The sequence below is a fragment of the Kwoniella shivajii genome, chromosome 4, assembly GCF_035658355.1.
Source record: "Kwoniella shivajii chromosome 4, complete sequence".
Taxonomy (NCBI): Eukaryota; Fungi; Basidiomycota; class Tremellomycetes; order Tremellales; family Cryptococcaceae; genus Kwoniella; species Kwoniella shivajii.
The window spans coordinates 523,662-549,678 of record NC_085911.1 but is presented as its reverse complement, the minus strand read 5'-3'; the positions used below and the strand labels follow the sequence as shown (position 1 = coordinate 549,678).

General features: G+C 42.8%; 7 protein-coding genes across 7 annotated transcripts; 3 read left to right on the top strand and 4 right to left on the bottom strand.

The window, feature by feature from the left end:
• Positions 1 to 240: 240 nt before the first annotated feature.
• IL334_003183 (uncharacterized protein) lies at positions 241 to 3,739 on the top strand (the record flags this gene model as incomplete). The annotated part of the gene is made up of 4 exons (XM_062934919.1): positions 241 to 441; positions 501 to 715; positions 791 to 2,514; positions 2,604 to 3,739. The coding sequence occupies 4 exons, from the start codon at positions 241 to 243 to the stop codon at positions 3,737 to 3,739; spliced, it is 3,276 nt and encodes a 1,091-aa protein (XP_062790970.1).
• Positions 3,740 to 4,231: 492 nt separating this feature from the next.
• On the bottom strand, positions 4,232 to 7,782 carry IL334_003182 (uncharacterized protein; the record flags this gene model as incomplete). Its single annotated transcript, XM_062934918.1, has 7 exons — positions 4,232 to 4,263; positions 4,351 to 4,410; positions 4,523 to 5,348; positions 5,415 to 6,496; positions 6,604 to 7,306; positions 7,394 to 7,589; positions 7,688 to 7,782. 7 exons carry the CDS (start codon positions 7,780 to 7,782, stop codon positions 4,232 to 4,234), a joined length of 2,994 nt encoding a protein of 997 aa, XP_062790969.1.
• Positions 7,783 to 8,818: 1,036 nt separating this feature from the next.
• IL334_003181 (uncharacterized protein) lies at positions 8,819 to 9,954 on the bottom strand (the record flags this gene model as incomplete). Its single annotated transcript, XM_062934917.1, has 4 exons — positions 8,819 to 8,850; positions 8,916 to 9,129; positions 9,215 to 9,474; positions 9,624 to 9,954. 4 exons carry the CDS (start codon positions 9,952 to 9,954, stop codon positions 8,819 to 8,821), a joined length of 837 nt encoding a protein of 278 aa, XP_062790968.1.
• Positions 9,955 to 10,371: 417 nt separating this feature from the next.
• IL334_003180 (actin-2) lies at positions 10,372 to 12,326 on the top strand (the record flags this gene model as incomplete). The annotated part of the gene is made up of 11 exons (XM_062934916.1): positions 10,372 to 10,394; positions 10,450 to 10,480; positions 10,555 to 10,619; positions 10,811 to 11,009; positions 11,119 to 11,243; positions 11,303 to 11,615; positions 11,698 to 11,778; positions 11,839 to 11,932; positions 11,998 to 12,083; positions 12,148 to 12,201; positions 12,264 to 12,326. 11 exons carry the CDS (start codon positions 10,372 to 10,374, stop codon positions 12,324 to 12,326), a joined length of 1,134 nt encoding a protein of 377 aa, XP_062790967.1.
• A 454-nt stretch (positions 12,327 to 12,780) lies between these two features.
• IL334_003179 (phosphoribosylaminoimidazolesuccinocarboxamide synthase) lies at positions 12,781 to 16,011 on the bottom strand (the record flags this gene model as incomplete). Its single annotated transcript, XM_062934915.1, has 10 exons — positions 12,781 to 13,376; positions 13,446 to 13,601; positions 13,661 to 13,907; positions 13,970 to 14,329; positions 14,394 to 14,984; positions 15,042 to 15,201; positions 15,270 to 15,448; positions 15,536 to 15,648; positions 15,747 to 15,767; positions 15,840 to 16,011. The coding sequence occupies 10 exons, from the start codon at positions 16,009 to 16,011 to the stop codon at positions 12,781 to 12,783; spliced, it is 2,595 nt and encodes an 864-aa protein (XP_062790966.1).
• A 754-nt stretch (positions 16,012 to 16,765) lies between these two features.
• On the top strand, positions 16,766 to 17,303 carry IL334_003178 (uncharacterized protein; the record flags this gene model as incomplete). The annotated part of the gene is made up of 3 exons (XM_062934914.1): positions 16,766 to 16,806; positions 17,015 to 17,138; positions 17,217 to 17,303. The coding sequence occupies 3 exons, from the start codon at positions 16,766 to 16,768 to the stop codon at positions 17,301 to 17,303; spliced, it is 252 nt and encodes an 83-aa protein (XP_062790965.1).
• Positions 17,304 to 17,617: 314 nt separating this feature from the next.
• Positions 17,618 to 25,770, bottom strand: IL334_003177 (pre-mRNA-processing-splicing factor 8; the record flags this gene model as incomplete). The annotated part of the gene is made up of 13 exons (XM_062934913.1): positions 17,618 to 17,686; positions 17,756 to 18,765; positions 18,826 to 19,036; positions 19,222 to 20,192; positions 20,254 to 20,297; positions 20,353 to 20,414; positions 20,472 to 20,525; positions 20,588 to 20,655; positions 20,829 to 20,949; positions 21,064 to 21,681; positions 21,757 to 25,242; positions 25,313 to 25,468; positions 25,555 to 25,770. The coding sequence occupies 13 exons, from the start codon at positions 25,768 to 25,770 to the stop codon at positions 17,618 to 17,620; spliced, it is 7,086 nt and encodes a 2,361-aa protein (XP_062790964.1).
• Between the last annotated feature and the right edge of the window lie 247 nt (positions 25,771 to 26,017).

The window sequence follows — 26,017 nt, the reverse complement described above, 5'->3', positions numbered from 1 at the left end:
TGTCTTTTTTGCATGGTCGCGTAAACCTATAATTTCAGCATTCTACCTTGAATCAAAAACTTCTCTTCCACAAACCCAGTCGATATATTCCACGTCACCAGTTTTTATGCATGACAGTGTTCGTTCTTTGTCAATATCATTTTTCACCCGTGGGAATGCAAACAAACCATTCCACTTTGATTCTCTCCACTTTGTTGGTCCACCTTTCATGAGCATACTAAAGAGATATACACCATCAAAATGTCGATAGAAGAAGCAGATATACCATCCGCGACGCCACTAGACTTGCTTATCAATGCAATAGCAGGATCAACCGATTACATTTACCCACCTCCTTCCTATCAGGACCATTTACCGAGGGAAACAAACAATGTTTCTGTCGCTCAGCTTAACGAGGGGAGATCTACCCATTTGGATGATTTCATCAGTACCAAAGTTGGGGTGAGCTACTGTATATGTCGAAGAAAGTAGAGTGACAAATAGCTGACATTCGTGTGAAGGACCCCTCGAACGCCAGTAACTTTATGAGACAATTACCTTCACCTACCCCTCGTCATAAGGAAATCGCAAAAACCCTTTACGATCATATCGTCAAAGCCTCGGCTGAGACAACAGACCCCTCGGAAGGATCGTCAAGCCAACTTCGATCAGACAGGACTGTCGTAGAAGTGTGGCATCCTATCACTGGTCAAAAAAGCTATGGCAAGGAAAGAAGGTGAGCATTGCATACGCGCTAGAAAATCAAATTGGGCACCTGTTTTGATCTGATAATTCTGATCCTCTATCTCAGAATTATAGCCCCTCCACCTAAATTATGTATTGCTGGTCCACTTGCTTCATCCATAAGCTCAGTCACACTATCGACAACCTCTGAAAGGGATTCAGCTCCTTCGTCCAGTAGTCAGACACATCTCATCGCGTCATCATCCACCTCACCCCTTTCTGACACTCTCGCGGTGGGAGGTATACGAGCCGAAAGACAAGATCGGAAACGTAAGTTCCGAGAAGCAGCTAGAACCGCTGGCTTTGGAGCTACACTACCCAAAGTTAGGTCGAACGTCGAAGGCAAAAATAGGGATGTGCTGGAAGACGGGCTGAACTTTCCTGGATTATGGATCGGTGATGAGATTGGTAAAAACAAAGAATTCTGCTTGGAATTGAAGGTTAATATCGAAAATCCACAGCAGGCCGAAACAGCTATCAATCTGGCGGAGGATCGAACCGAGATTGATCGAGCTGTACAGCAGGATATTGAGAACGGAACTTTCGATGGGATTGATCCTGTCACGTCTTTATCTGAAGAACTTGATCCTTCTTCTATCGAAGTACTTCAACCCCTAGCAGAAGCGGTGCAACAAGTGAATGAAGCTGCGAGACAGACTTTAGCCGCTCATTTGCCTGACATCGCAAGCTCAGCCTTTGATCAACCACAAGCAGACTCGCAAAATCAACTCCACAATGAAGCGGAGTATAAGCCTCCAACGTTACTGCCGTATGCTACGTTCCTTTCTTCGCCTCTTAAAGTAGTCTCGAAACCATCACAAAAGACGGCAAAGGCTCGTTCTATGACAAGCTGTTTTTCGATCAATTCTTCATTTGCCTTGTGGACAAGAATTCATGCCCAAACAGTTAGAACAAAGTATATGAATCTGGAAACCAATTTCAACGATAAAGAGGGCGAAGCCAGATTGACTTCGAAAACGGGTAAATGGACGCCTTTCAAATTTCAGGTCATATACAGAGCTTCTCCTCCACCTATAGAAAAAAAGGAGAAGAACAAACCCAATGGTCAGAATGAAAATATCAGTAGCGTAATAGAAGTATTAGAGAATGAAGATATATTGACCTATGGTTCAATCGTAATTTTGGTGGATTTACAGAGTGGAATTAAGAGCGATCCAGTCAAGATTGTCAAGATTGATAGTGGTGAGGCGAAAGTGGGAGAAAATGAAGGTCATCCCATCAGCGAACTACAACGGATAGGTTTAGTAAGATTGAATCACAATCATGGAATGGAGGACATGAAAGATGGTGGAAGATGGTACTTGTCAGCTCCTGGTGCCAGATTAGGTGGAGGCGAATTGAATCTTGATGGTAAATCATCTGGAAGAGGTGGAAGAGCTAGGCCGTCCTTTGCACCTAAATCTTCGAAAACAATTGTCTCTGAGAAGACGAAAGATGTTATACCGCCACCTGAAACCCTCAATAACATTGAAGCCGAAGATACATCAGCTATATTAGCGAGTGAAAATAGACTACCTCAAGATGAAGAAAAGAGGGATCAAGGGGAACATTCGGACGAACCTCCTAAAAAGAAGAAGAAAACCAAACGAAATGCCCTGGCCGCTGCTGTATTAGCAGAAGATGAGGACGGTGGTATGCAGACCGTGCTATCATGGGTCAAGGCTGATCGAGAGGAACAAGGCGCATTCACAATTGAGAGGTCAGAAGATAAAAGAGGTACGTTCATTGATGTAGTGGAAGAATGGATGTCTTGGATAATAGGTGGAGTTGGTGAGTCAACCCTTTGACATATGAAGTATACTTTTTGGCAAGACTATAGCATACTAATCACAGATCTAATGTCATTTTTCGATTTCTAGCTTGTTCATCATACAGCTTCTTTCCTGCTTCCGACTCGAGATCACCCCTCCTTCAAGCAGAGAAGACTTCAATGAACCCAGTTCCTCGAATATTGATTCCACCGACATTTGATTCGGAAAACAATACCCTCGATCTGACAATATCACAGTTCGATTTCCCGTCTATCTCAAATTCAGCTGAACAAGAACAATGCGAGATTTATCTCGGTCCAATAGGTCCGTTATATACTACACTGTGGAGATCGACTGCCCCTAAGGATACACCAACACTTGCAATTCCATATGTACCGGAATCGAACCAGGATGGACGAGTGTTCTCTACATACCCTGCGGACAAGACACATGCCATCGCTCAGGTGACCATGCCGAACGCAGAGAAGATATTGGAAGTCATGCAAGATCTAGCTAGAAAAGTCCAATTGCGTAAATTCGAAACATCGTCAACAGCAGTAGATCGAGGGGATAATCATGTTGTCACAACGATCAATGATACTCAAGTAGATGTCAATGGGACCACAGAGACAGGTCAGGTGATCGATCAACGTCAAGAGGACACATGGTTTGATCATTCCCATCAAGCAGAGGAAGACAATAGATCCAATGAGTTATCGATTACTCAAGCATTGGAAATGGCACCTGAATTCAACGCTTTACATGATTTGGGACCCTTTGAGGATGATCTTTCCTCAATAGTCAATACCAATACTCAGGAGCATGGCGAAAATCATCGTGATCGCATTGACCCGTCTTCCGTGGCAAGAACAGGAGAAGGAGATGTGATTGATCCTTCTTTACGTGATTATCCTGAATATATTCCATCCATCGAATTATCAGATAACTTGCAACAGCAAGAGCCACCTCAAGAACAAGAGCAAGGCCAAGGAGTAGGAAAAGACAATTATGATACGATCAGATTGTATACACCCGAAAAATCGAATTCAACACCAGGAGCAAAAGACAAAGATGGACAGAATGAGTTGATACCTTTACCATTCGTGTTAGTTAGGAATGATGGGATGATCTTTGAAATTGGTAAACAGGTTGTCGCTACCCTGATCCAAAACGACCAAGATAAAGGTGAAAATGGAAGTGAAGGTGTAAGAGAAGGAGTCAAATGGGGTCTAAGAGTTGTCTGAAATAGGGCTTTTTAGCAATATTGTCACGGAACGAGATCAAAGTGAGATTTCCTGATCCAAATTAACAATCACTCATGAATATATATGTATATACGTTTTATCGTCGGTGTGTACACAGTCAGAATACCCATTGAAAATGGAATTTCCTATTGAGATACGTTGTAGTCTGTCATAATTGAGAAGTTGTACATTTTCGAACCCTATATAGCAATACCGATCGAGATGATATCCCAATTGGTTGATTTGAAGTTGTAACTTGGAGCATAATTGCAGATTTGTACATATCGACAGAAATGATCAAGAAGATAAAACGTAATGATTCATTCAAATGGCGGGCGTGTGAAAAGGACGACAAGCATAGCAATATTTGGATTCATTCACGATATATTCCCTAAAAGTCTCAAAGTAAAATCGAAAAAGAAAGCGAAAAAGAAAAGGATTGTCCGTGTACTTCGACGAAATGTCATGTCTGGCTCCACGCTTCGCGTACATCTATTGAGCAACAGTGAAAGGAGCAGATAACCCTAAATTTCATTGGACAAATTGAACAGAATCAGCTCAGTTGTGATGATGGATACTGTCGACATATAATCAGATCGAAAGGTACTCACAAGCTTCGTAATCTGCTTCGTTTGATTTATCACCTGTGATATGAAGGGCTCTCATGAGGACTATAATGGTTTTTTCGATCATCAGCATTGGTTCTGTTTATCGATGTGATCAAGAAATATTCGCTCGAATGGTGCTTGAACCCAGATTAGTAACAAGATAGTGATCACTTACATCGATAGGTACCGTTTGGAATAGTGGTTCCATTGGTGAAAGTTGCAGTTTCTAAAGCGAATGTTGAATAAGTACCACCATTTCCATCTACACCGTCAGTCGATCTTGGAATATAATCATCTTCATGTAAATTACCCAAGATAGGTACTTTTGCGAAAGAATTGTTTTTACCAGAATTGAAAGCAGCACATCCATTTCCTTTATAATTTGTCAATTGACAGTATAGACTGGTCAATGATGATGATTTACTTGACTTCCAGCTTGATGAAGAACTTGAAATTGAATTAATTTTCCTTGATTCAAGAAATGACTTCTTCATTAAATCTAATTCTAATTCTCTCTCCACTTCGACATTTGATCTTTTCCTTGTAGTGTAATTAGGCGTAAAAGACAAGCTTGCTGAAGATGAGACCAAATCAATTAAAAGTGATGGTGTACCACCAACCAATCTGTATATAACAGTTGGATAACTTCCATTTCGGAAGTTGTATGTCGCTCCAGTACTAGGTTGAACATTGCCATCTGCACCTAAAATAGTAGGAGTGTTCATCCCGAGGTAATATGGTGTTGGATCCAATACGGGCATATCCTTCATTTTGGCAGCTACACCAAGATAAGGTACTTGGACGTTTGTAGAACCACCTTGGATCGAGATGAAACCTGAATAAACTGGGAATTGTTTGGCATCTAATCCTGTTGGCGCGTTGAATTGCATCAAGACTACCCAAGTCGCTTTAGGTAATAATGTAATTGACGATTGAGAGAATTTGACCGTTGCAGATTGAGAAACTTGAGGAACAGGTTGATCATTTGATTGGTTCACTCCCTAATCGAGTTTTACACATGAAATTAGCTCATATCTAGAAAAGGTTTGTTCCATCTTGTGACTTACGGATTGATACGCAAGAAGAGTTCCTGCAGGGACATTGGATAACTTGTATTTTACGACTTTGTTGGTAGGGTTTGTGAGTGTTAGATATTGCGTTCCAGCGAAATAAGCAGTATCATTCAGGAGAATCTCTGAAGGACTGACTACCACACCTGGGTTGATAGCTTCGGCGACATTGATTTTACCTGAGCCTTGAACGGCTACATTCGCGATTGTGTTATCCGAGACTGAAGTGGATAGGTAATCCGCAGTGGATTCCAATGCAGCCTTGACTTTATCAGGGGAAACATTGTTATTTCCTTTAGAGGCGATGTAAAGGGCTGAAGCACCAGCTACTAATGGTGCGGAATAAGAAGTTCCCTCTACCATTGTAAAGTTCCCCATGTTCGCAGGTAAAATCGCAATGATGTTAGTTCCTGGAGCCACTAATGAGGGAGCGAAGAACAAATCGTTTGTAGGGCCAATTTCACTAAAGTACGAAGTAATATTCCCAGTCCAAATATTAGGTGCTTGATAAGGATTAAAAGTGAAAGATACAGTCGTGTTGGAAGTATGGTTATTGATTTGACTCAAAAGGTAGTTTCCATCTTCGTAACTGATGAAACCGAAATCAAGTGGGAAGTTTTGATATAAAGGTGCAGTGTTGGCAGTGTTAATCACGAACATGGCTCTACCACCTTGATAATAGATATTTTGAGCTTTTTGTAGAAGTGAACATCCTCCTCGTCTCACGAGAACAACGTATCCGTTGAGGTTGGGTGTGCCGTCGGGAACAGTACATCCATCATCGGCAACAGTAGGGTCGGTGGTGTACGCGTATAAAGGGTATGTACCAGGAGTGAATCCCTGATAGTCGAAGTAGGGGATAGGTCCATAACCGGTAGAAACGGTGGCTAGCTGAGCTGGGTAGAAAGCGTTGTCGTTGGAACCGACATTGATGGCACCTATTCCTGCACCAGGAGAATAAGAGTAGAAAGCACCAACTTGTCCTTGATTACCAGCGGAGATGGAGAGAACAACACCGGCAGCAGTCAGTCGACTGGCGAAGACCGAAAGCATGCTCTCTGTCCATCCAGAGGTTTCACCTATATGGGATAAGACCTGATCAGCGCTTGCGCCAATGGAAGCCGGGAGAGGGCAGAGAGGGAGGAGGAAGGAGGAAGGATATATCAATCCAAGAACCACGACTCACCAACACTGAGATTGATGACATCGACACCGTCGTCGTAAGCTCTTTGCATAGCTTGGAGAACGATATCATCTGTAGTAGCACCGTTACAACCGAAAACTCTATATTGATATAAAGATGATTCTGGTGCCACACCAATTACACCATAGGTATTATCATTTGCACCAATAAGACCTGCCGTTATAGTTCCATGGGCGTAACAATTATCGAATGGATCGTTATCTGGTGTAGGATCATTTGAACCATCGTATGAATCTCCGACGAAATCATATCCACCGACGATCTTGCATCCATTTCCGAAACATCCACCCAAAGGTTCTCTTGTATAATCAACTCCACTATCGATTATAGCAATCTTGACTCCTTTGCCTTTATTTCCACTGGCTTGAACTGTATCAGCTCCAATTTGTGATAAAATCGAAAACCCTTTGTTGACAGCTGAAGCAGTAGCGGATGGTTTGGAAGTGACAGTCGATGTAGTACATTTCTGGTTTTTACCTTTACCGGAACATGTCGTTGTAGTGCTTACTTGACCAGAGGAAGTCGTTGTTGTAGCGGGCTTAGAACTACCAGATCCAGATCCAGAGAAAGCGGCAGCGACGGGCCATTGGAGACTTTGAGGATTGACAGGTTGAGCAGGGAGATTGAGCAAGTGAACTTGTCTAAAATCGATGATACCTTCAGCGGATAAGAGATTCGCGAGATCCTATTGGACAGCCCGAAAACATGAAAATGAGTCAATAAGCGAATGACATGGGCAGAACACAGGAATAATATCGAAGAGTCGACTCACGGTATCAGAATCAAGAGTGATGGAAGCACCAATGAACAGATCAGAAGAATACTCTTGATGAACGGTATAGGCTGTATTTCTATCTTTGAGTTGTGCGTAAATAGCTTCATGTGGAGAAGCAGCCCGTTTCACACCAGACGAGGTCAAGTGGGCGTTTGAGTCGAACTCAACGACATATCGACCTGGGACGACGGAACTATACGATTTGCATCAGTATTTCCTGTATAGCCACAACCTTCGTATAGTCGTACGGAGATATGAAACAGCAATCATGGAGCAGACATGATCACTCACCCAGTAGTAGTCTTCTTGACATCGGCAAGATTAAAGGCGTTGACGGTGGAGCCAAGTAAAGCAAGGGTGATTGAGAATAGAGTAGAAGCCTTCATCGTGATCTAGTGCGAAAAGTAGGCAATTGAGGGCGTGAGGATAGTGTTTCGATCCCAGTCAAATGGGGTTTGTAAAAGAGTGTGAGCTGTATAAAAGAATGTGGAGGGACGCCTGAGATTTGGGGAAAGCTGACGATTTTCAAATCATAAGAGATGAAAATCAATAATGAACTGATCAAAGTATGATGAACTGACTTTTGAAAAAGAATAAAGAAGAGAACGAGGGATAATGTTTGAAAGAAAGTAGAAAGCAGCTGATCCAACGTTATGTATACTTATTATGTAAATCCGTAACCTTGTCTCTGTAAGTATTATTATCGAGTAACTATGAAAGCATGTCAACAAAGCAGAGTGCGATGATGAGTTGGTGACAGCTGTTATTTGCTATTTGGTTATGTTTTTGTTGTTGTTGTTTTCCCGAATGTTTTGGCCCGCTCCGGCACCTTTATTTTTCGACATGATCCCTGATTCGGAAGATGTTTTGGACGACATATTATTAAACCCATTGGATGGGTAAAACGAACAACGTAATTTTGGTAAAAAGAAAAGTCAGACACGTCAAGAAAAGCGAATATCACCGTTCCTTAAGTAACTTCACGCGTCCACTTGATCTGGACTGGGATGATTGCCATAAAAATGCAAGGCAGAGTGAGGACAGAGCAAGAAGGCATGCTTTCGTATTACAACAGGAGAAAGGAAGCGTGAGTATAAGCGTTCATCCGGAGCCAATAGGACTGAGAGGGGCGGAGGTGTGACGAGGGTGAACTTGTATGGGCAAGTAAGTGTAACATTGGAAATGGGAGATCGACTGAACAGGACCGATAAGAGATGCTTGCAGACGTTTTCAGATGCCAAGAAGTAGTCGGAAAAGTAGCTATTACCGTAGGATTGAGCAGATACAAAATACACCAGAATTATTATAAAATACATGTATACGGCCGCTCATTGACACATCTGTCTAAGCCAATCAACAGTGAGATATGATGGAATATAAGTCGTTCTCGCCCGTACATTTCTTGTGTTTCTTGGTATACTATTATACTTTCGAAGCGAAGAACCAAGTATCCACTAAAATAAATCCAATATGTTAACGAGATACGAGATTTGTTTATAAGCCCATACGATATACTCACAATCGTAACTACCATCACCACTACCCATACTCATATCTACACTTCCAACCAATTCAAAACCTACACTTTCCATAGCAGACAAAACGGTACAAGCTAATAATCTAGCTTGAACAACTTGTGAACCGTCAGAAGACCACCATGGATTACCACGAAGTTTCACTTGCGTAGCTCCTGGTTCTTTCTCAATTTGAGATTGGATACCTAATGGCCAAGACTATGTTCGTTTAAAATTAGTGTTCACTTTGAATCCCTACTGGTGAAGAAGAGGCAAACCAGCTATATGATCGAGAGACACTCACCTGAACAGCTCTCAGGAAAGCATCTCTGACAAATGCATCAGGTGGATCAATGATCCTGATCTTATCGCTCTCATTAAAACTTATCGAGAAGTAATATTTCTGTCTCGGCGGAACAGAATGCAGCATCAAAGTATCCTTATCGTACCCTTTCTTGGTTAGATCGCATGCCATGTGTAAGTCCCATCCAATAGCCGATAAAGCATGAAGAACATGACACATAAGTCGTCGCGAATAGACCGCTTCGGCTCCTTGACCAGACCCTATATGATACGAAGTTGCGGCGACAAAAAAAGAGGGTACATTTCGGATTTGGACAAGTCATGAAAGAAAAAAGCAAACGGGAGCGACAGAACCGGGAATACAAGTAAGTATCAGTACTGATAGTCATGTAGATGTTTCTTTTACTTACAAGGATTCCCACTCAATTTCCATTCCCATCCATGATGATACGGGGTCGAAGCTTGTATGCCTGCCATCCAAACTCTTCTTATAGCTTCTTCGACTGCCGGAACGGCATTCTGCGGTAAACCAATCAATCTAATTCGATCTCTTCTACCTAGATGTAGACATGCAAATAGATGAGGGAAAGGAGGAGGAGGATCTGACTGTTGATATTGTTGTTGTACTTGAGGAGCGGGTGAAGGTGGTATGACAGCTTTAGAGTCGTGATATGCGGGAGGGGGAGGGCCGTCCGGTTTAGATGATGATGAAGATGCGATGAATTCTGATAAACGTCCCATTATTCCTATTTACTTTGTCGACAAGTTGTTGATAAAGCAAGTCTATTCCGTGACGGTCCCTGCCCTATATGTGTGGTACAGATGTAAAAGCAATGCAATGAGTCGTTCTATTCTCCTCTTCACCATCCTCTTCATGTCATCGCCTCATTCTTCAACGTCGTTTGCAATCTCGGCACATTTCGGTTATCTCCCATTACCTCATGACGTTATCAATGTATACTCTATTTTATCCTCCTCTTTTGGAATCCACGTGTCATGTCAATATATCTTATATACTTCGACGCGCTGAGCTTTGGGACATTTTATTTTGAATAATGTATCGGAAATCAACTTCAAGACATCTTCCTCTTCTTCATCGCCCATACATTCCATCATCGAGAGCATCTCCCATACACTGAGGGAGGTACATAAGAGATCATGGCGACTGAGTTTGACGATGTGTGAGCTCCACGCCTCCTGTTCAACCGGAAAGCAAGCTGACAGACCATCACGCAGACTGACAAATCAACCTGTTGTCATTGACAATGTGAGCCATCTCAAGCTTTGACGCATGTTGGCAGCTCGAAACAAAGCTCAAGCTGACTCGTTGCTTCTCCGCAGGGGTCCGGTACTATCAAAGCTGGTTTCGCAGGCGAAGAGCAACCTTCATGCTATATACCGTCTTTGTGAGTGAGATTTTACGCCGTTTATGAGGTATGAAACGACCCCGGTTCTCCGACCAGAGAAAACCTTTAGGCTGGTCACAATTCGTGATATTCCTTTTCATGAGATCATCTATCTGTCTGGAGTGATGGCTTCAGCTGTCTCACAACTTGGTCGCTCTCTGAAATGAAATGTAGCTGACATTATTGTGTAGCGTTGGTCGACCGAAACACCCACGGGTGATGGCAGGAGCGATACAGGATAACTTATTCATAGGACGAAGAGCTCAAGAGCTCAGAGGATTGTTGAAGATAAAGTATCCAATGGAGCATGGTGTGGTGACAGATTGGGACGATATGGAGAGGATATGGGGCTGGGTATATGGTGAAGGCTTGAAGGCTTTGAGTGAAGAAGTGAGTGGCCATTTACTTATACTCGAATGGCGCTCTCGCTCAGTTATGACCATGTTGAGTTGGTATTGGAAGTGACTATCGAGTTGATTATGCGTTTCTGCCATCGTAGCATCCAGTACTGCTTACCGAGGCACCACTAAATCCACGTCAAAATAGGGATGTGGCCGCTCAAATATTCTTCGAAACATTCAACGTTCCTGCATTCTTCACGAGTGTACAAGCTGTTCTATCTTTGTGAGTTGAACGAGCAGTCTGGAACACGTATAGCCAACTCATATACGTGCGTACTCTAGATACTCATCTGGACGCACGACGGGAATAGTTTTAGATTCAGGCGACGGAGTGACTCATGCAGTACCTGTTTTTGAGGGCTTTTCGATGCCACACGCAATTAGAAGAATTGATATTGCAGGAAGAGACGTGACGGATCATCTTCAATTGCTACTTCGAAAATCGGGTTATAATTTACATACTTCAGCTGAAAAAGAAGTAGTTAGAACAATAAAGGAGAAAACTTGTTATTTAGCTTTAAATCCTGCTAAAGAGGAAAAAGATCAAAGTGGAGCTTGGGAGGAATTCAGATTACCCGATGGCAAAGTGATACAAGTGAGTCAGCTCCCGGTACATGCACTCCTAAGGTATGTTGTCTCATCGAATAAGCTGACGTACATCATGCGATGGGAACTAGTTGGGTGTGGAGAGATTCTTGGCGCCTGAGATATTGTTCAATCCTGAACTGATAGGACAAGAGTATCCGGGTGTGCATCAGGTGAGCTACTCAGAGCCCCTAAAAGACACTTGAGCTCACGCGAATGATCATTGCCTACAGGTCATCGTGGATTCAATCAATAGGACAGATTTGGATTTACGAAAATCGTTATTCAGCAATATTGTGCTGTCGGGTGGATCTACTTTATGTACCGGTCAGTCAGCCTGAACAACTTCCGATTGCTCCAGACTGTAAAAGCTAATACAACTGATCTTCTAGGTTTCGGTGATCGTTTACTAAACGAAGTCAAGAAATTAGCATTGAAAGACGTAAAGCTGAAAATATACGCTCCACCAGAACGAAAGGTATGTCAGATCTGCGTGTGGTCTTAGTGTACATTCAGGTCAAAGCTAATACCTATTTCTCTAGTACTCAACTTGGATAGGAGGAAGTATCTTGGCTGGATTAAGCACTTTCAAGAAGGTGAGTAAGCCTTCTGATTGCTGACCATATCACGCACAAAGCTGATACGTCTATATAATCAGATGTGGGTATCAGCAGATGAATATAAAGAGGATCCAGATATCATACATAAAAAGGCTTTCTAGGAGGCCCAGAAGGACGGCCAAACCCAGCGTTTCTGGTAAGCACAACTCCCAGCTGAGTACCTCTTGTCGTTCTGACTGACTCAGCTGGATCCGTCTAGTACTTATCAGCAGGATGTAATGTAGAAGTAGGGGTACATCCCACGATGTGTAGACTGAACATCGGTACACGGAAGTGCAAGCTGCAATCATAAGTCAAAAGAAAGAAGACCAGTTGTGCATTTATATATCCAGATAATTCAATGATGACCATGTATGCTATACCAAGATAAAATAGTAGGCGCGTTTGACCTTGTCATTTGCTGCGCGATATTCTATGAAGGAACGGCGAGAAGATGTGTCTGACTTCACTCAAGATGGACGGAAACAAATATTGGGATAAACACATTCTAGAACGTCGCCGAACCTCATATTAAAATCAATGCATAAATTGTATCTATCGAATGTGAAACTGATTCTATAAGGCTTTGCTTTCTTGCTTAATAGCATCTTCAACTTGATCAGTTTGCAAAGGTAAATCTTCATCTCCAGCTTTAACACCTATTTTACCATGTTTTCCAGTTTTGCCAGATTCTTCTTGGATAGCATCTTCAACTTGATCGGTTTGTAAACTTAGGTTTTCATCTCCTGCTTGAGTTCCGATTTTACCGTGTTTGGCGAATTTACCTAATGACATGACTCGATCTCTCGCCTCCTCGTATTTGCTCCTAGTCTCCGAGACGACATGTTCAGGCAACGTAACGTCCTCTTTAGCTTTCAAGCCCCCTTGGATCAACCAGTCTCTCAAGTATTGTTTATCGAACGAGGCTTGTGGTTGACCAGGTACGTATGCATCGAAAGCCCAATACCTTGAGGAATCAGGCGTCAAAACTTCGTCGATCAAAATAAGTTTTGACCCTGTAGGGGATGAAGAATCAGGTAATAATCCAAATTCAAACTTCGTATCAGCCAATATTAATCCTCTTTGAACGGCATAATCTGAGGCTTCGGTATAGAGTCGTAATGCGACTCTTTCGATTTGTTCAGCAAGCTCTGGTCCACAGATATCCTTGACTATAGAAACAGTTCGTGTAAAAAGTTTCAGATTTCGGGCTCCTTCCTCGCCTCAATCACCCGACTCACCTTTATCGGGATGTATGTTTTCGTCGTGATCCCCTAAATCAGCTTTTGTGGATGGAGTGAATAAAGGTTTAGGTAATTTTTGAGATTCCACTAGACCGGCAGGCATCTCGATACCGTGGACCGTTTGAGATTTCTTGTATTCAGACCAAGCGGAACCTGAGCACGACATTTATGAGTTTCTTATTAACGATATGTAGTGAATAAGGAATGCTCACCAGTGATGTAACCTCTAACGATAGCTTCAATCTTCACCACCTCACACTTCTTCACGATCATACTTCTTCCTTCGAGCTGATCTCTGTATTCATCCAACGATCGGGGGAATTCAGACCATGCATCAGCAGGAGAAGCCAGACAAGTCGAGGGTGAAGGAGTGAGGACATGATTAGGGATGACCTCCTTGAGTTTATCGAACCAGAACAAAGAGAGGGTCGTGAGAGTGATACCTTTGGACGGAATACCCTATGTACGGAACTGATAAGCTGCTGCGTGTGCGCGGAGACAAGGGGATTGAAACAGCTCACATTATTCATAATAACGTCGAAAGCGCTCATTCTATCAGTCGCAACAAACAGCAATTTGTCCTGATCTTCAGGCGCAGGTAAAGCGTAGATGTCTCTTACTTTGCCTTTAGCGAGTAGTTTGAGTTTTGGTAGATTAGTAGTGGTAATACAAGATGTTGATGATCCACTTCCACTGGCGACGGAAGCTGGTTGGACATCAATCGCAGCTTGAGAAGCTCGTTGTACTTGAGCAGCTTTAAGGGGATGACCTTCAGCGGTAGCTTTAGCAGCTGCTTTTTCGGCCTTTTCTTTCTCTTTGGCAGCTCGGAGTGCAGCTCGTTCTTCTTCAGTGGGAGCGGATTTCCTCACATCCTTCTTTTTCTATGAAGGCCAATATGTCATCTATTGAATAACTTCCGTTTTTTCGGTGCTGCCGAGGACTTACAACTTTTTTATCAGCAATAGGTGGTGCAGCGGATTGATCTGGATAAGCTAATCTTTCAACTTCTTGCCATTCCTCATCTTCGTCAAATGCTTTTCTTATAGGAGCTAATAGATTGATCAAAGCATCCGTTACACCAGATTTCAAGTCACCAGGATGTACTTGTTCAGCTACATAAGCTTTTTCTAATTCTTCGTAACTTGAGAAATGAATATCACCACCGAATTTTTCAGGTCTTGTAATACTGAATAGAGTACCATCTGGTGCACCAACATTAACAAAGCTTCCTTCTCCAACTGGAGCATTTTCTCCTTTATTGAAAGCTTGTTCGATTCTTAATGCTGAGATAGGTATAAGGACAGCTTTGATGAATGCTAATACACCGTTGTTTTCTACTTCTCCAGGTGGACATAACGCTGCTTTAATCTTGGACTTCACTTCAGCTGCTGAGTCGAGGAAATCAATCTTGGATCTAGGATCAGATGATGACATTTTACCTCCTGATAATCCAGGGACCATCGCATTCATGAGATGTGCTCGTTTGGCGTATCCAAGTCGGGGAAGGAAATGAGCAGCGTACATGAAGATCTTTCGCTGTATATTTACGACACGTCAGCTAAAGTATATTTCATGGGGCTTTGGCTAACTGACCTGATCAACGCCACCGAATTGGAAATGAACGTCCAAGTACTGCTCATCTAGGGCTTGAAGACCAGGGTAAAGCAGACTGCTCATCAAAGGAGATTCAGATTCCTTGACTACATCAGCACCTGCATGTTCAGCTTCTCTTGTTGAAGTAAGAGCGTGGAATCTAGGAATATAGGTCCATCAGCCATTTAGACTACAAACACTGCCGGATCATAGATCATGTTTGCTCACTTGTATACATCTAAAGTGTAGTCCGCTTTGAGTTGATAGCTAGTTCCAGTCACGAATTCTAGCTTATCTACAGGTACACCGAGGACGGTAAAGACAGTTTTGAGGAGTTTAGAATAGTACTTGACTCGGTATTGGACGGTTTGAAGCGTAGATTTGGAAGCATCAAGGAATGCATGGAGCTGTGATGATCATCAGAGGTTGAACATGAATGAGAGAGACTGGAGGAAAGGAGACGTACATCTACGAAAACATGATATTTAGCTAACATTCTTATCAAATTGAGCACTGAACAGCTTACCTGCAAGAAGAATCTTGACATGTACACCAGCAGTCAAGAAATCCGCAATTTTTACGAGAGGTACACAGTAAGCGATATGTGCTAACAGCAGGAAACTGTCAGTTTCTGCTCATACTTTGCCCTCGAACAGATTCTCAATCCTACTGCTATGTCCTTGACCTAGATATGAAATTACTCACGTCGTCCAGTAGTTGCGGAACCTATGCCGAAGACAGTCAGCTTCGAGTCGTTTGTTGATTTACTTGACTAGCCAGGATACATAGAACACCTACCCCAATAGGCCCTCGGTACCTCTCCATCGGCCAAAACCTTTCTTATGATATCACCTCCAGTGTATTCTTGCAAAGTTCTGGTGATTCGCTCGTACACGGCTTCCTTCTCGGGTGAAAGAGCGATAGTGGATGTTTTCTCAGCTACTTCTTGAGTGAAAGCTGGTTCGGCCATACTGAATATGCTCAACACTATTCACTAATCAGTATATAAGTGGTGGAAAGATGAAGATCAGATAATCAATGTCTAAAAGGTTGGAGATAAACAGATAAGGCGGAATTTCACCTTGATTCAAAAAGCGAGCGAAATTAAACTTGGGAATTATTGGAGGCCCCACCTGTAAGTTAGGAACGCGAAATAACCTGAGTCATGGTGATGACACGCCTATCTTTCTCACCCCATCAACCGATCTAGGCTCAAGTGCTAAAATCGTCGGCACGGAAGTCCGATTTCTTCCGATCCGTCAGTGTTTTTTTTGATGATTTTGAATTGGAAAGGAAAATTTATCGATCGAGGCTGGTTTAATGAAATTATTTTGGGTTCCAGTTCACGTACAAGGCAGAGCAGACCCCAGGTTCTGGCAGATGGGGATCGACATGTATCATATAAATAATCCAGTTGTTGACGAGAAGAGAAAAAGATCCGTTTCTTGAATTTGTTTTCTTCATTCCACCTCTGTAATATCACACATATAACTTTCCTTTTCACTGTATCTCATACCTAAACCTAATTCGAACATATTCATCATGGTGAGTAACCTCAGATCCTATTGGAGAACCTACCATTTCCTCGGTCGTCAATACAAATCATGAAATACAAATCTCTGGTTTTCCGATTTTTCCCGTTCGAAGAAATACAAATACAAATACAAATTACAACAGACAATGCTGACCTTCTCCTTTATTGATGATGATAGAACCGAGCTGCTATGAAAAAATGGATTCCCGTTGAGACCTACCCCATCTTCGGGTAAGTACCATGAACATATTTCGCCTTCACCTTCATCGCTTCTTGTCATTTAAGAGCAATATAAATAGCCGATGAAAAACTTTATGTGTCCGCCACTATTGAAGTTTTTTTGGGTCACTTTGCGGCAGCTGTCCACGATGCAGATCATATCGGAAAACGGAATTGTTTTTCAACGCTAACTTCATCTTTTCGATTTTCATTATCACAGTGTCGTTGGTGTCGCCGTAGTCGGAGCTTCTTACTACCTTTACAGACTTTCTCAAGGTCCTGAGGTAGTTTGGGACCGAAAAGGTGACTGGAGACCCTGGGACAAAATCACCCATGACACCAACGTAAGTGCAGTTTCTATCACGTTCCTATGTCATATCCGCATTGCCCTTCGATGACTGACCACCGGATACATTTCATAGCAAAAACTCATCACCGTTAACCCTGAATTCTGGGAGAAACGACGACAATACGTCAAGGAAAACCAACGAGCTGTTGACAAGATCTAAACTGGATCCAAACACTTCGAGTTTCTTTGGGTTTTCTTTATAGAGTTGTAGTATAGAACATCGGAATAGATCATAGATTTATAGCATATCCGGATGTGTCATGCATTTGCATTTTTTTCCATGTAATCTTAGAGCTTGGAATCTTGCGTTCTTTAACAATGGGCAACGAAGAGAAACACAGCATGTGAAATTCATGTCACCACTTTTATACCTACAAATACAATCAAACTATAAGGAGACCATTCGTGAGTAGCACTATTAATTATAGTGCTCAATTTTTCCATTCCCTAGAAACGATCCACCATCGCCCTCTCTTATTCTAAACTGTTCTCGACATCCGCCGCATCGTCACCTTCCATCGAAGCAAAATTGAGGAACGCGTTCTATAGTGCAATAGAAAGTCAGTCACGAGCATATGGTGATGTATGAGCAAAATTGAACAAGAGACTTACAGGTCTGTGACATGGTGCCCAGAAGGATTCGGGTTTATCCAAAGTCATACTGAATGGTAATTTGTCGCTCCAACTTTGAGTTAAACCAACACCATAATTCCAAACACCACCTTCTGGAACTAAAGTCATACCTAAAATTCTATCAGACAATAGCAATTGTACTCTGTTAGCCATTGCAGGATTGAATCCAGGATTCTGTCCTGTGACATCTTGATTCTTTCTTCCCCATTCAAATCCTGCTACCGTAAGTTCCCATGCGTTCAACGATACTGAACCGGGTGTGAAAGCACATGTAACACAAATCGATTGAGGTCCCCATTCTGAGTGATTAGCCATAATTTTGGCTTGAGTGGTAACGTCGGCAGGAGAAAGATGGTTGAGTTCTTGAGATTGAGTCTTGATCCATCCAAGAGGTTCGAGATCTTTAAGCAGGAAATCGTGCTTAGGTAGAGCAGCAGGAAGTTCAACGCCGTTGTTACTACCTCTTTGAGGTACCCAAGCAACAGCTTTAATCTCTTTGACTTGTGGGTTGTCAGGTGGCGAAGTACCGTAAAGATAAGCGACAACTTGTGTTCGAAGATCACCATTGACAATGAAAGTCTTGAGGACATTCTTGGGTATGACATAGGTGAAGGATCCAGCATCGTCTCTGACATCATCGTTTCCAACGAAGATATGGTTGACACGGAGAGGCAAGTTGGTAGCTGAGATAGCTCTAACTCTCCAGTCAGATTTGGAAGCGAAAGTTTGTTGCTCGTAGTTGGTAGTGGTCGTCACAACAATCTCGTCACCGTGGATGTTGGTCGTCTTGGTTTGAAGGGCAGTGACTTGACTTTGAGCTTCGGTAGTCTTTTCAATTTCTGCCATTTGTTGACGTTGTACTGACGGAGCAGCGATTTCCATACCCAAAATGATATCCCTGATTTCGGAAGCAGTCAACGAAGCTACATTGACCGAGTTTCGCTTTCCAAAGTCTGCCAAGATCAAGTCTTTCAAAGCGACTTCAACAGCTGTAGATCTCACGAAAGTCAGTTTCTGTTTCACACTGCCACGAAGCGAGCTCGACTTACACATCCAAGCGTCATCTGACAATGTTGGCCAGATGTGATACGACTCAGTGATGGTTGCCTTGTCGGGACGAAGGATGATTTTGGATTTCTCATTGTTGACGTGAAGAGCTCGAAGAATAAGGATAAGTCGCGAGAAAGCAGTGTAGGAGGAGATAGATTTGAGCCAGTCATCGTATAAATTGAACAAGACCATTTGAGGTTGGTTAGCACGCTAGAGGAGGAAATGTATTAGCTTTGTTAGCTTTCGGATATAACGGGAGACGGGGAAAGAGGAGAGAGGTGAGGAAGGAGGAAGGAGGAGGCGTGAAGGAGAATGTGAAAGGGGCCAAGAAGCAGAAGCGGAAGGAGGGGAGAGGGGAGAGGGGAGAGGGGAGAGGTGAAGGTTAAGATACTCACCAAGATCAAATCTCCGAATTTCTCCATCTTCAAAGTAGCTTGGAAAGGTAATTGAAGTTCGGAACCCTTGATTACGATATTTGGGAAATCGAGTAAATGAACTTCCAATGGATCCAACATACCCTTTCTAGTGACGATGACTTGTTTAGGTTGCTCTTCGACTGGCAAGGATCTTACTAAAGCAGCTACTTCTTCTGCGGTCTTCCATTTTGCCAATTGACCCAGACGTTTTTGACCGGCCCATACTGATGTATGAATAATCTTCAAGAACAGTTGACCTGTTCTAGGGTTAAAGATGAAGATGGCACCATTGATCGGTTTGGTCGTCAAATTACCTTCGAATGTCTTGTGGACTGTCACTCGGTAAACGTTGGTATCATCTACGAACCAAATGATTTGGTTGGAGAATAATTCAGAGTAGTTGGAAGAATTCAAGTATGGTTCAGTAGGCTCAGAAGAGTACAATTGAAGACCTTTTCTGATACGTTCACGTAAGACGTATAAGGCAGGATTGGCTTTCATAATCTTGGCCATTGCTTGTTGAAGTAATGGTTTGAGACCAGGGAAGTAATTACCGTATGCCGAGTAAAGGTTATAAGCCAAGTCAAGAGCAATGAGAACACCAGTTGGGGAAGGGTAAATCGATTGACTGTCAGAAGAGTAGTCAAGGAATTTGGCTCGTGCGTATCGTTCGATATCATGGGAATCGAAATCACCCCATCGCAGTTGGATATCAAGCCAGAACTTGTTCGAGGTAGTTCCATCGAAGGTATCTCGGTTATCGGTAAGCAAAGATGGTCGAGAGATTTGCCACTTGTAAGAGGAGAATAAAAGAATATCGGAAGCAGAAGAGTTCATTTTGTATGACTTTCGGGGATGAATCGTTTCTTTCTGCACGGTCTCGATTTGTAAGGCCTCGAGTTCTTGATCGAATACTTGACATAAATCCATGGTAACGGACTCGTGAATCTCTACGAGGGAAATTAGCGAACGCAGGGAGAAATAGTGGCAAACAAGGTGAAGACCACTGACTCTGCCATAAATGGGCTCGGAAGAGCTGGATGAATGATATTTTCCTGTAGAGATAGGTCAGCAGCTTTCTCATGTGCTGCGGTAAAGAGATCAACTAACAAAGTTGGCAGTTTTCCGTGCATAAAGCAACCAGTGAGATCTAATTGAACTTGGAAACCGACCTGAGGGGAAATGGAGATCAGTTCCGCTATAATAACACCGTCCGCGATGATACTCACGTAAACATTGGCTCGGTTGATCGTTGGCGACCACCAAAGGGTGAATCTACGGTTCTATTATCACAGTAGAGGTTGTCAGTGATGTGCAATGTCATGAGGAAGGCAATTGAACTGACAGGAATTTGACTCAAACCGGATCTTTGAGCGTTGGTGAGCTTCTTGTACTTCATGGATTCCTCAAAACCTGCCACAAACGTGTCAGCTCTTATTGCCTCGGTGTAATAAACATCGTAAATCGAATGGCAGAACAATTTCGAGATGAGGAATGCCGGCGAATGTAGAGCGGATAGGAGAAGGAAATAAGGGGGAGGAAGGTAGGCGGGGGAACAATGGCAACATTGCCTTTTATGTACTTACCGGATGCTTTCTCCCAAAACAGTCCCTCCCAAGTAGGGAAAGCAGTGCCCTTGAAGAGTGAGTGCTCTAAGATACCTTCTACACCTCCTAAAGCTGCGATGACATCGACTCGGTAGGAGTTCTATCACATAAGCCCTTTGATCAGCTTCTGCCACTGTAGACGGATGAAAGCAGGCACCGTCTATCACGCGCCACATCGAGGTGCCTGGACCCTGAACACGTGCTTATCACTCACCAAATTCCACAATTTACCATCATGTCTGTTATTCGTCCATATGAATGGCTGATTCCTCAATCTGAAGTACATTGAGAAGAACTGTCGAACACGCCATCCTTTATCGTATGCAAGAGTATGTCGATCTTTCTGGAAAAGAGTGTTCACACGAGGAATACCTCTATCCCATGAATCTTCCAAATCCTCCAAAGTTAATCGCCTGTTTGATGCAGTAGCTTCTTTTCTCTTCATGGCGTATTCGGACCACACACGAGCGGAGTCCAAGAACTCTGCTTCCCAAGGTTGCAAGTATCGATACAAATTAGGGATGAGTTGATCTTCTTCGTGGGTCATACCAGATCTGAAGTGGGTGATACCACCACTATCGGTTTGTTTGGACCACCGAAGGTCGGATTGAGGAATCAAAACGAAACCCATTGAAAGCATTCCCAGACCACCTAATTCCTTGGGCGAGTAGAACACACAAGGAGGGAATCTCGAAGGCATCTTGGAGTTCAACCCCACTTTGACTCGGGTTTGTACCTTGTTCTCGGCCTTGACAAGCGAATCAAGAAGTTCATTTGTGTGAACTACAGCTTCTCGGTAGTATGTCATCAGACCAATAAGAGCCGTGTTCCACTGAGAGGATGGTAAAAGCAAGACTGTCAGTTTTGTGAACCTATTTTGATATAATATAATGAAATTTAGTCTCACTTTGTTTATCACTTTTGAGAAAGTCGCTGAACCAGAACTCATCAATACTTGTCTGATTCTATTGTTGAAGTCATTGACACCACGGTCGGAAACACGAAGGAACGCCTGTGCCGTTCTTTCTTTGGTAGACTCTTGAGTCAAATTCCACACGCCATCTTTCAGCGAGTATTGTTCTCCGTGTTGAGTACGGATCCTTGGCAAGATTCGGACTTCGAAGCCGGACATAGAGAAAAGCAATTGAGGGTTATCTTTGGAATACACGGAAACAAATGATTCGTCCCATTCGATCGTTGTCAAAGATCTAGGTAAGGAAGATTTGACATTCCACCATACTGCTCGACCTAGATTGACATCATGCTTGTTCAGACGCATTCGACAGTCTTTAGGCCAGCATCGCTTGTTGTTGTAATTGTGCATGTTCTCGTTATTGGGATCGGGATTTGCACTGAGGTATCGTTGGATCAAATCTCGAGCTTCATCGGAAGAGAATCGGAAGAGAATGTGGATCCGATCAACGTATCGAGTATAGAATCGGATAGGATGTCGAGTTTCCGTGTCAGAATCCCTAAATTGAAGGAAACCATTTGGTGCACCAGGTGGACCAGCTAATTCACTCGCTCGTTGAAGACCGAGAATAAGCAAATCGAGGACCAAACCGTAGAATTGGAAGACAAACGAAGAGAATTGTAGACCTCTAATCATACCATACGCGTTGATGTGAGACATATCCTTGAAAGTTAAAGCGATGTTGTTCTTCGCAGTAATGTAATCTGCCAAATTGTGATCTAGAATCAATCTCAACAATCGGTTCAATAGTGTGAAATCTACTTTCTCGTATACACGAGAAAATACGGTTTCCATCATTACAACACATTCTCCGTCGGTAGTATCCCATATATCGGTAAGGTTGTTGATACCTTGACACCACTTGTATACAAGTAAAGGAGGAGGTTCGTTATCGGATGGTTTGATCCAGTTAGGGAATAATCCTCGTTTATCGGCTTCGTACCATAAGAACTGATCGAGATAGGCATCTGTTATCTTCTCTACGGGTTCGATATCGTAACAAGGTATGAGCTTGTCGTATGTGTCGAAGAATTCGATACCAGCTTCTTTGAACGCTCTTTGAGTTAAGAGTAATCGCTTTATTCGGGACAAACACTCGTGAGGATTATCGTATGCTTGTTCGACTAAGGCAAGCTCTTCTCGCTGAGATTGATTGAGTCTTCCGTGTACCGAATATGCTTCTTTAAGCTTTTCAAGGGCGAGTACAAGCAATTTGGTGTCATGCTTATAGGAGAGAGGAGGGAAGGGGATGGGGGCGAACTTTCTTGACTCTAACCAATGGACAGTCGATGTGTAGATAGCTACAGCCTCTTCTGAAGATATGTATGGACCATCTTTCAGATATCCGTTCTGCCTTTCTTGCTCCGCCTTCAAGTAAAGTCGTGTCAATCGACCAAGATTCTTTCGGACAACAGCCTTGTCGACTGTGGCTCCTCTCCTGATTCTCTCTCTGTTGTAGTGCGCTACACTTGAATACCAATCGGCCTTCGATTTGATGTATCGCAATATGATATTCTCGATGGGAGCGGGCATACCGGGAACCTTCCATGGAATATTGGCTTTCCAGCATCGCCATGCCTCGGAAAGATGTTGAAGGATAGTTTTCGCTTTGTTTGCCTTTATGGATTCAGGCATCATATCCAAGAGATCGTGCATGACACTTGCTCTCAACTCCAAATCGAAATGTGATTCTACTCTTTGCTTTGTCACAGTCTTGGCCATACCTTTCGAGTTTCTTCCTTCGAATTGTCTCGCCAATAAGTTTCCAAGCCATCTTTCCAATAAAGGTACGATACCTCTCATGAAGAATAGCCACACTCTCCATCCTGGCGCCCAGAAACCTACACCTGGACCTTTACCGACAGGACCAGTGTTGAATCGAGAGTATATAAGATGTTTCAGATCTTTACACATTCGGATTTGTTTCATCAATTTGTATTTATACCTGTACATTCCGGTAAGTTGACCAACATGCGCGAACATGTATTGAAGACCGTCCGCCAATTGGAAAGCGTCCACATTACCCAAACGGAATTGAACATGAGCGTCGACAATGAGTTTGGTTAATCGGAGGATTTCTCGACACAAATGGAAAGCGTTACCAAATCTTGACTTTTTCCTTTCTTTGGTTGTGAGAGTTTTAATAGGCTTCAAATTCAAGTTATAATCTAAATGCAGGTAATTCAGGTTCTTTCGGTGAATTAACAGGTTAAGCATATTGTAACCCTGTCGACAGACTTGCAAACCAGCTTCAACCCAATCCAAATTAGTCGATTGGAAGAACTTCGTGTTCTTGAGTGACCTGAAAAGATTACGTTTCGCCATAGCCTTGGGTCTTCTATGGTGGAGAGCATTGAGGACGTAAACTTTGAGCAGTTTTTGATAAGAAACCCTAATTTTGACTGGTTGATCAGGAGGACAATGCTCGAGATAAAAGTTTTTGATTAAAGGTATATCTTGAGCTCGCTTCGTCTTTCCACTACGCAAATTGTACGGATAAGGCGCCCAGAACAATGCGATCGCATCTGCGGTATTATCATTGCTGATATCCCTGTTCTCCAAGAACGGCTCCAATTCATCCGGTAACTCAAAGTCTTCATCCTCTTCATTTCCAAGTCCGAAAACTGAGTCTTCATGTGAGACCAATGGTGTGTGAGCTTCCTGCACAACACGTTGAGAGATAGGATTGATAAGGGGGTCGAAGTAGAATGCCGGTAAATCCGGATCATCCGTTTTGATATACACGTTCTTTGGTTCATGATAAGCTCCAATATGCACTGAACGAGGAACTGAGTTATATAGATGTGGAAAGGCGACTTTGTATTCTGAACGAATGACGCCTCGAATGATGACTTTATTGATATCATTAAATTCGTTCCAATCTTCATCGAATGCTTCTGTATCCCTATATAATGGTTCAAATTTGGGTCCACCAGGTAAAGCTATGTTCAAAGATTTTGCAGTGAAGAAACTTTTCTTGTCAAACAAGTAGAACGCATTGTTATCTGAATAATCTGAAAGGAGCTGGCGACCTATTCGATATAGGTTCGCTAATTGAGGTAATGACAATTGGAAATATTTATAACTTGATCCGTTGACGTGAGGTGTATCGAGTAATGGTTTTGGATCATAAAACCAATCCAAGATAGCCTCATCGTCTTCCTCGTCTAATTCCAATTGAATAGCTTCCAATGGTTCCACGTCTAACACGTTGTCTCCATAATCCATAGGTGGCTCTTCATCGTCAAAAGGAGGGAATCTCATTCGCTTGAAATGCCTTCGATCTCTCTTCTCTCTTCTCATCGCAAGCCACATCGATGCCCATTGGGCGTGATACACAGGCTCGATCACTTGTGGCACTTCATTAACGAATGTAATAGCACCTGAGATATGATACAACACCGGCACTTCGCGTACTTGCTGAAAGATTGACAGAAATCATCAGTATTTACAGCTTTTTAGTGTGAAGCGGATCGCTTTTTCCACTTACCTCCCAAGGCATCGGAATATTCTCCAATAATTTCATAACAGCATGAGGAACATATTTCAAGGCTCCTAAATGTACACGTTTGTCATTTCTGAATTTCCTATTTGACATATCGCCATGATCCTTTATGATCTTTCGAATATGCTCAGGAGGTAAATCCTATTCATGTCATCGAAACAGGCCTCATCAGCATTGTTACAGGTTTTTGATAAAAATTTCACGTCAAAGCGAGAGGTGCCACTTACAGCTTTACCAAAATCTATTCCGCCACCACCACCTTGTCGTCTCTTTGGATCAAACCTCTTCTTTTGAGATTGTCTCCATTTTCTCGCCTTTTTCTCAATCTCATCTTGACTTAACTGTCCAAAGAAATCTCCATCCATCCTACTTTCTCCATTGGGTTGAGATGCAGCCGGTAATCCTGGCGGCGGCATGGTACCGAATCCTGGTGGAGCGGACATCCTAACGACGCTGAGGATGTTTTCGATCAGAAAGAAAGATGGAAAAAAGTGGATGAAAGGTATAGTCAACAACAGTGGCAATTTAAGTCAGTTATATAACTTCACCTTCGATCCCTTCAACTCGCAAAACAGGTTATCAGGGGAGAGTCCATCTCGGTGTTATACAGTTGTGGCACAAGAATGTGACTGATTTTCTCGGTCTCCGAAAAGTGCCACAGATGGTGGTGGGTGATCCCGGAGCAGCAGA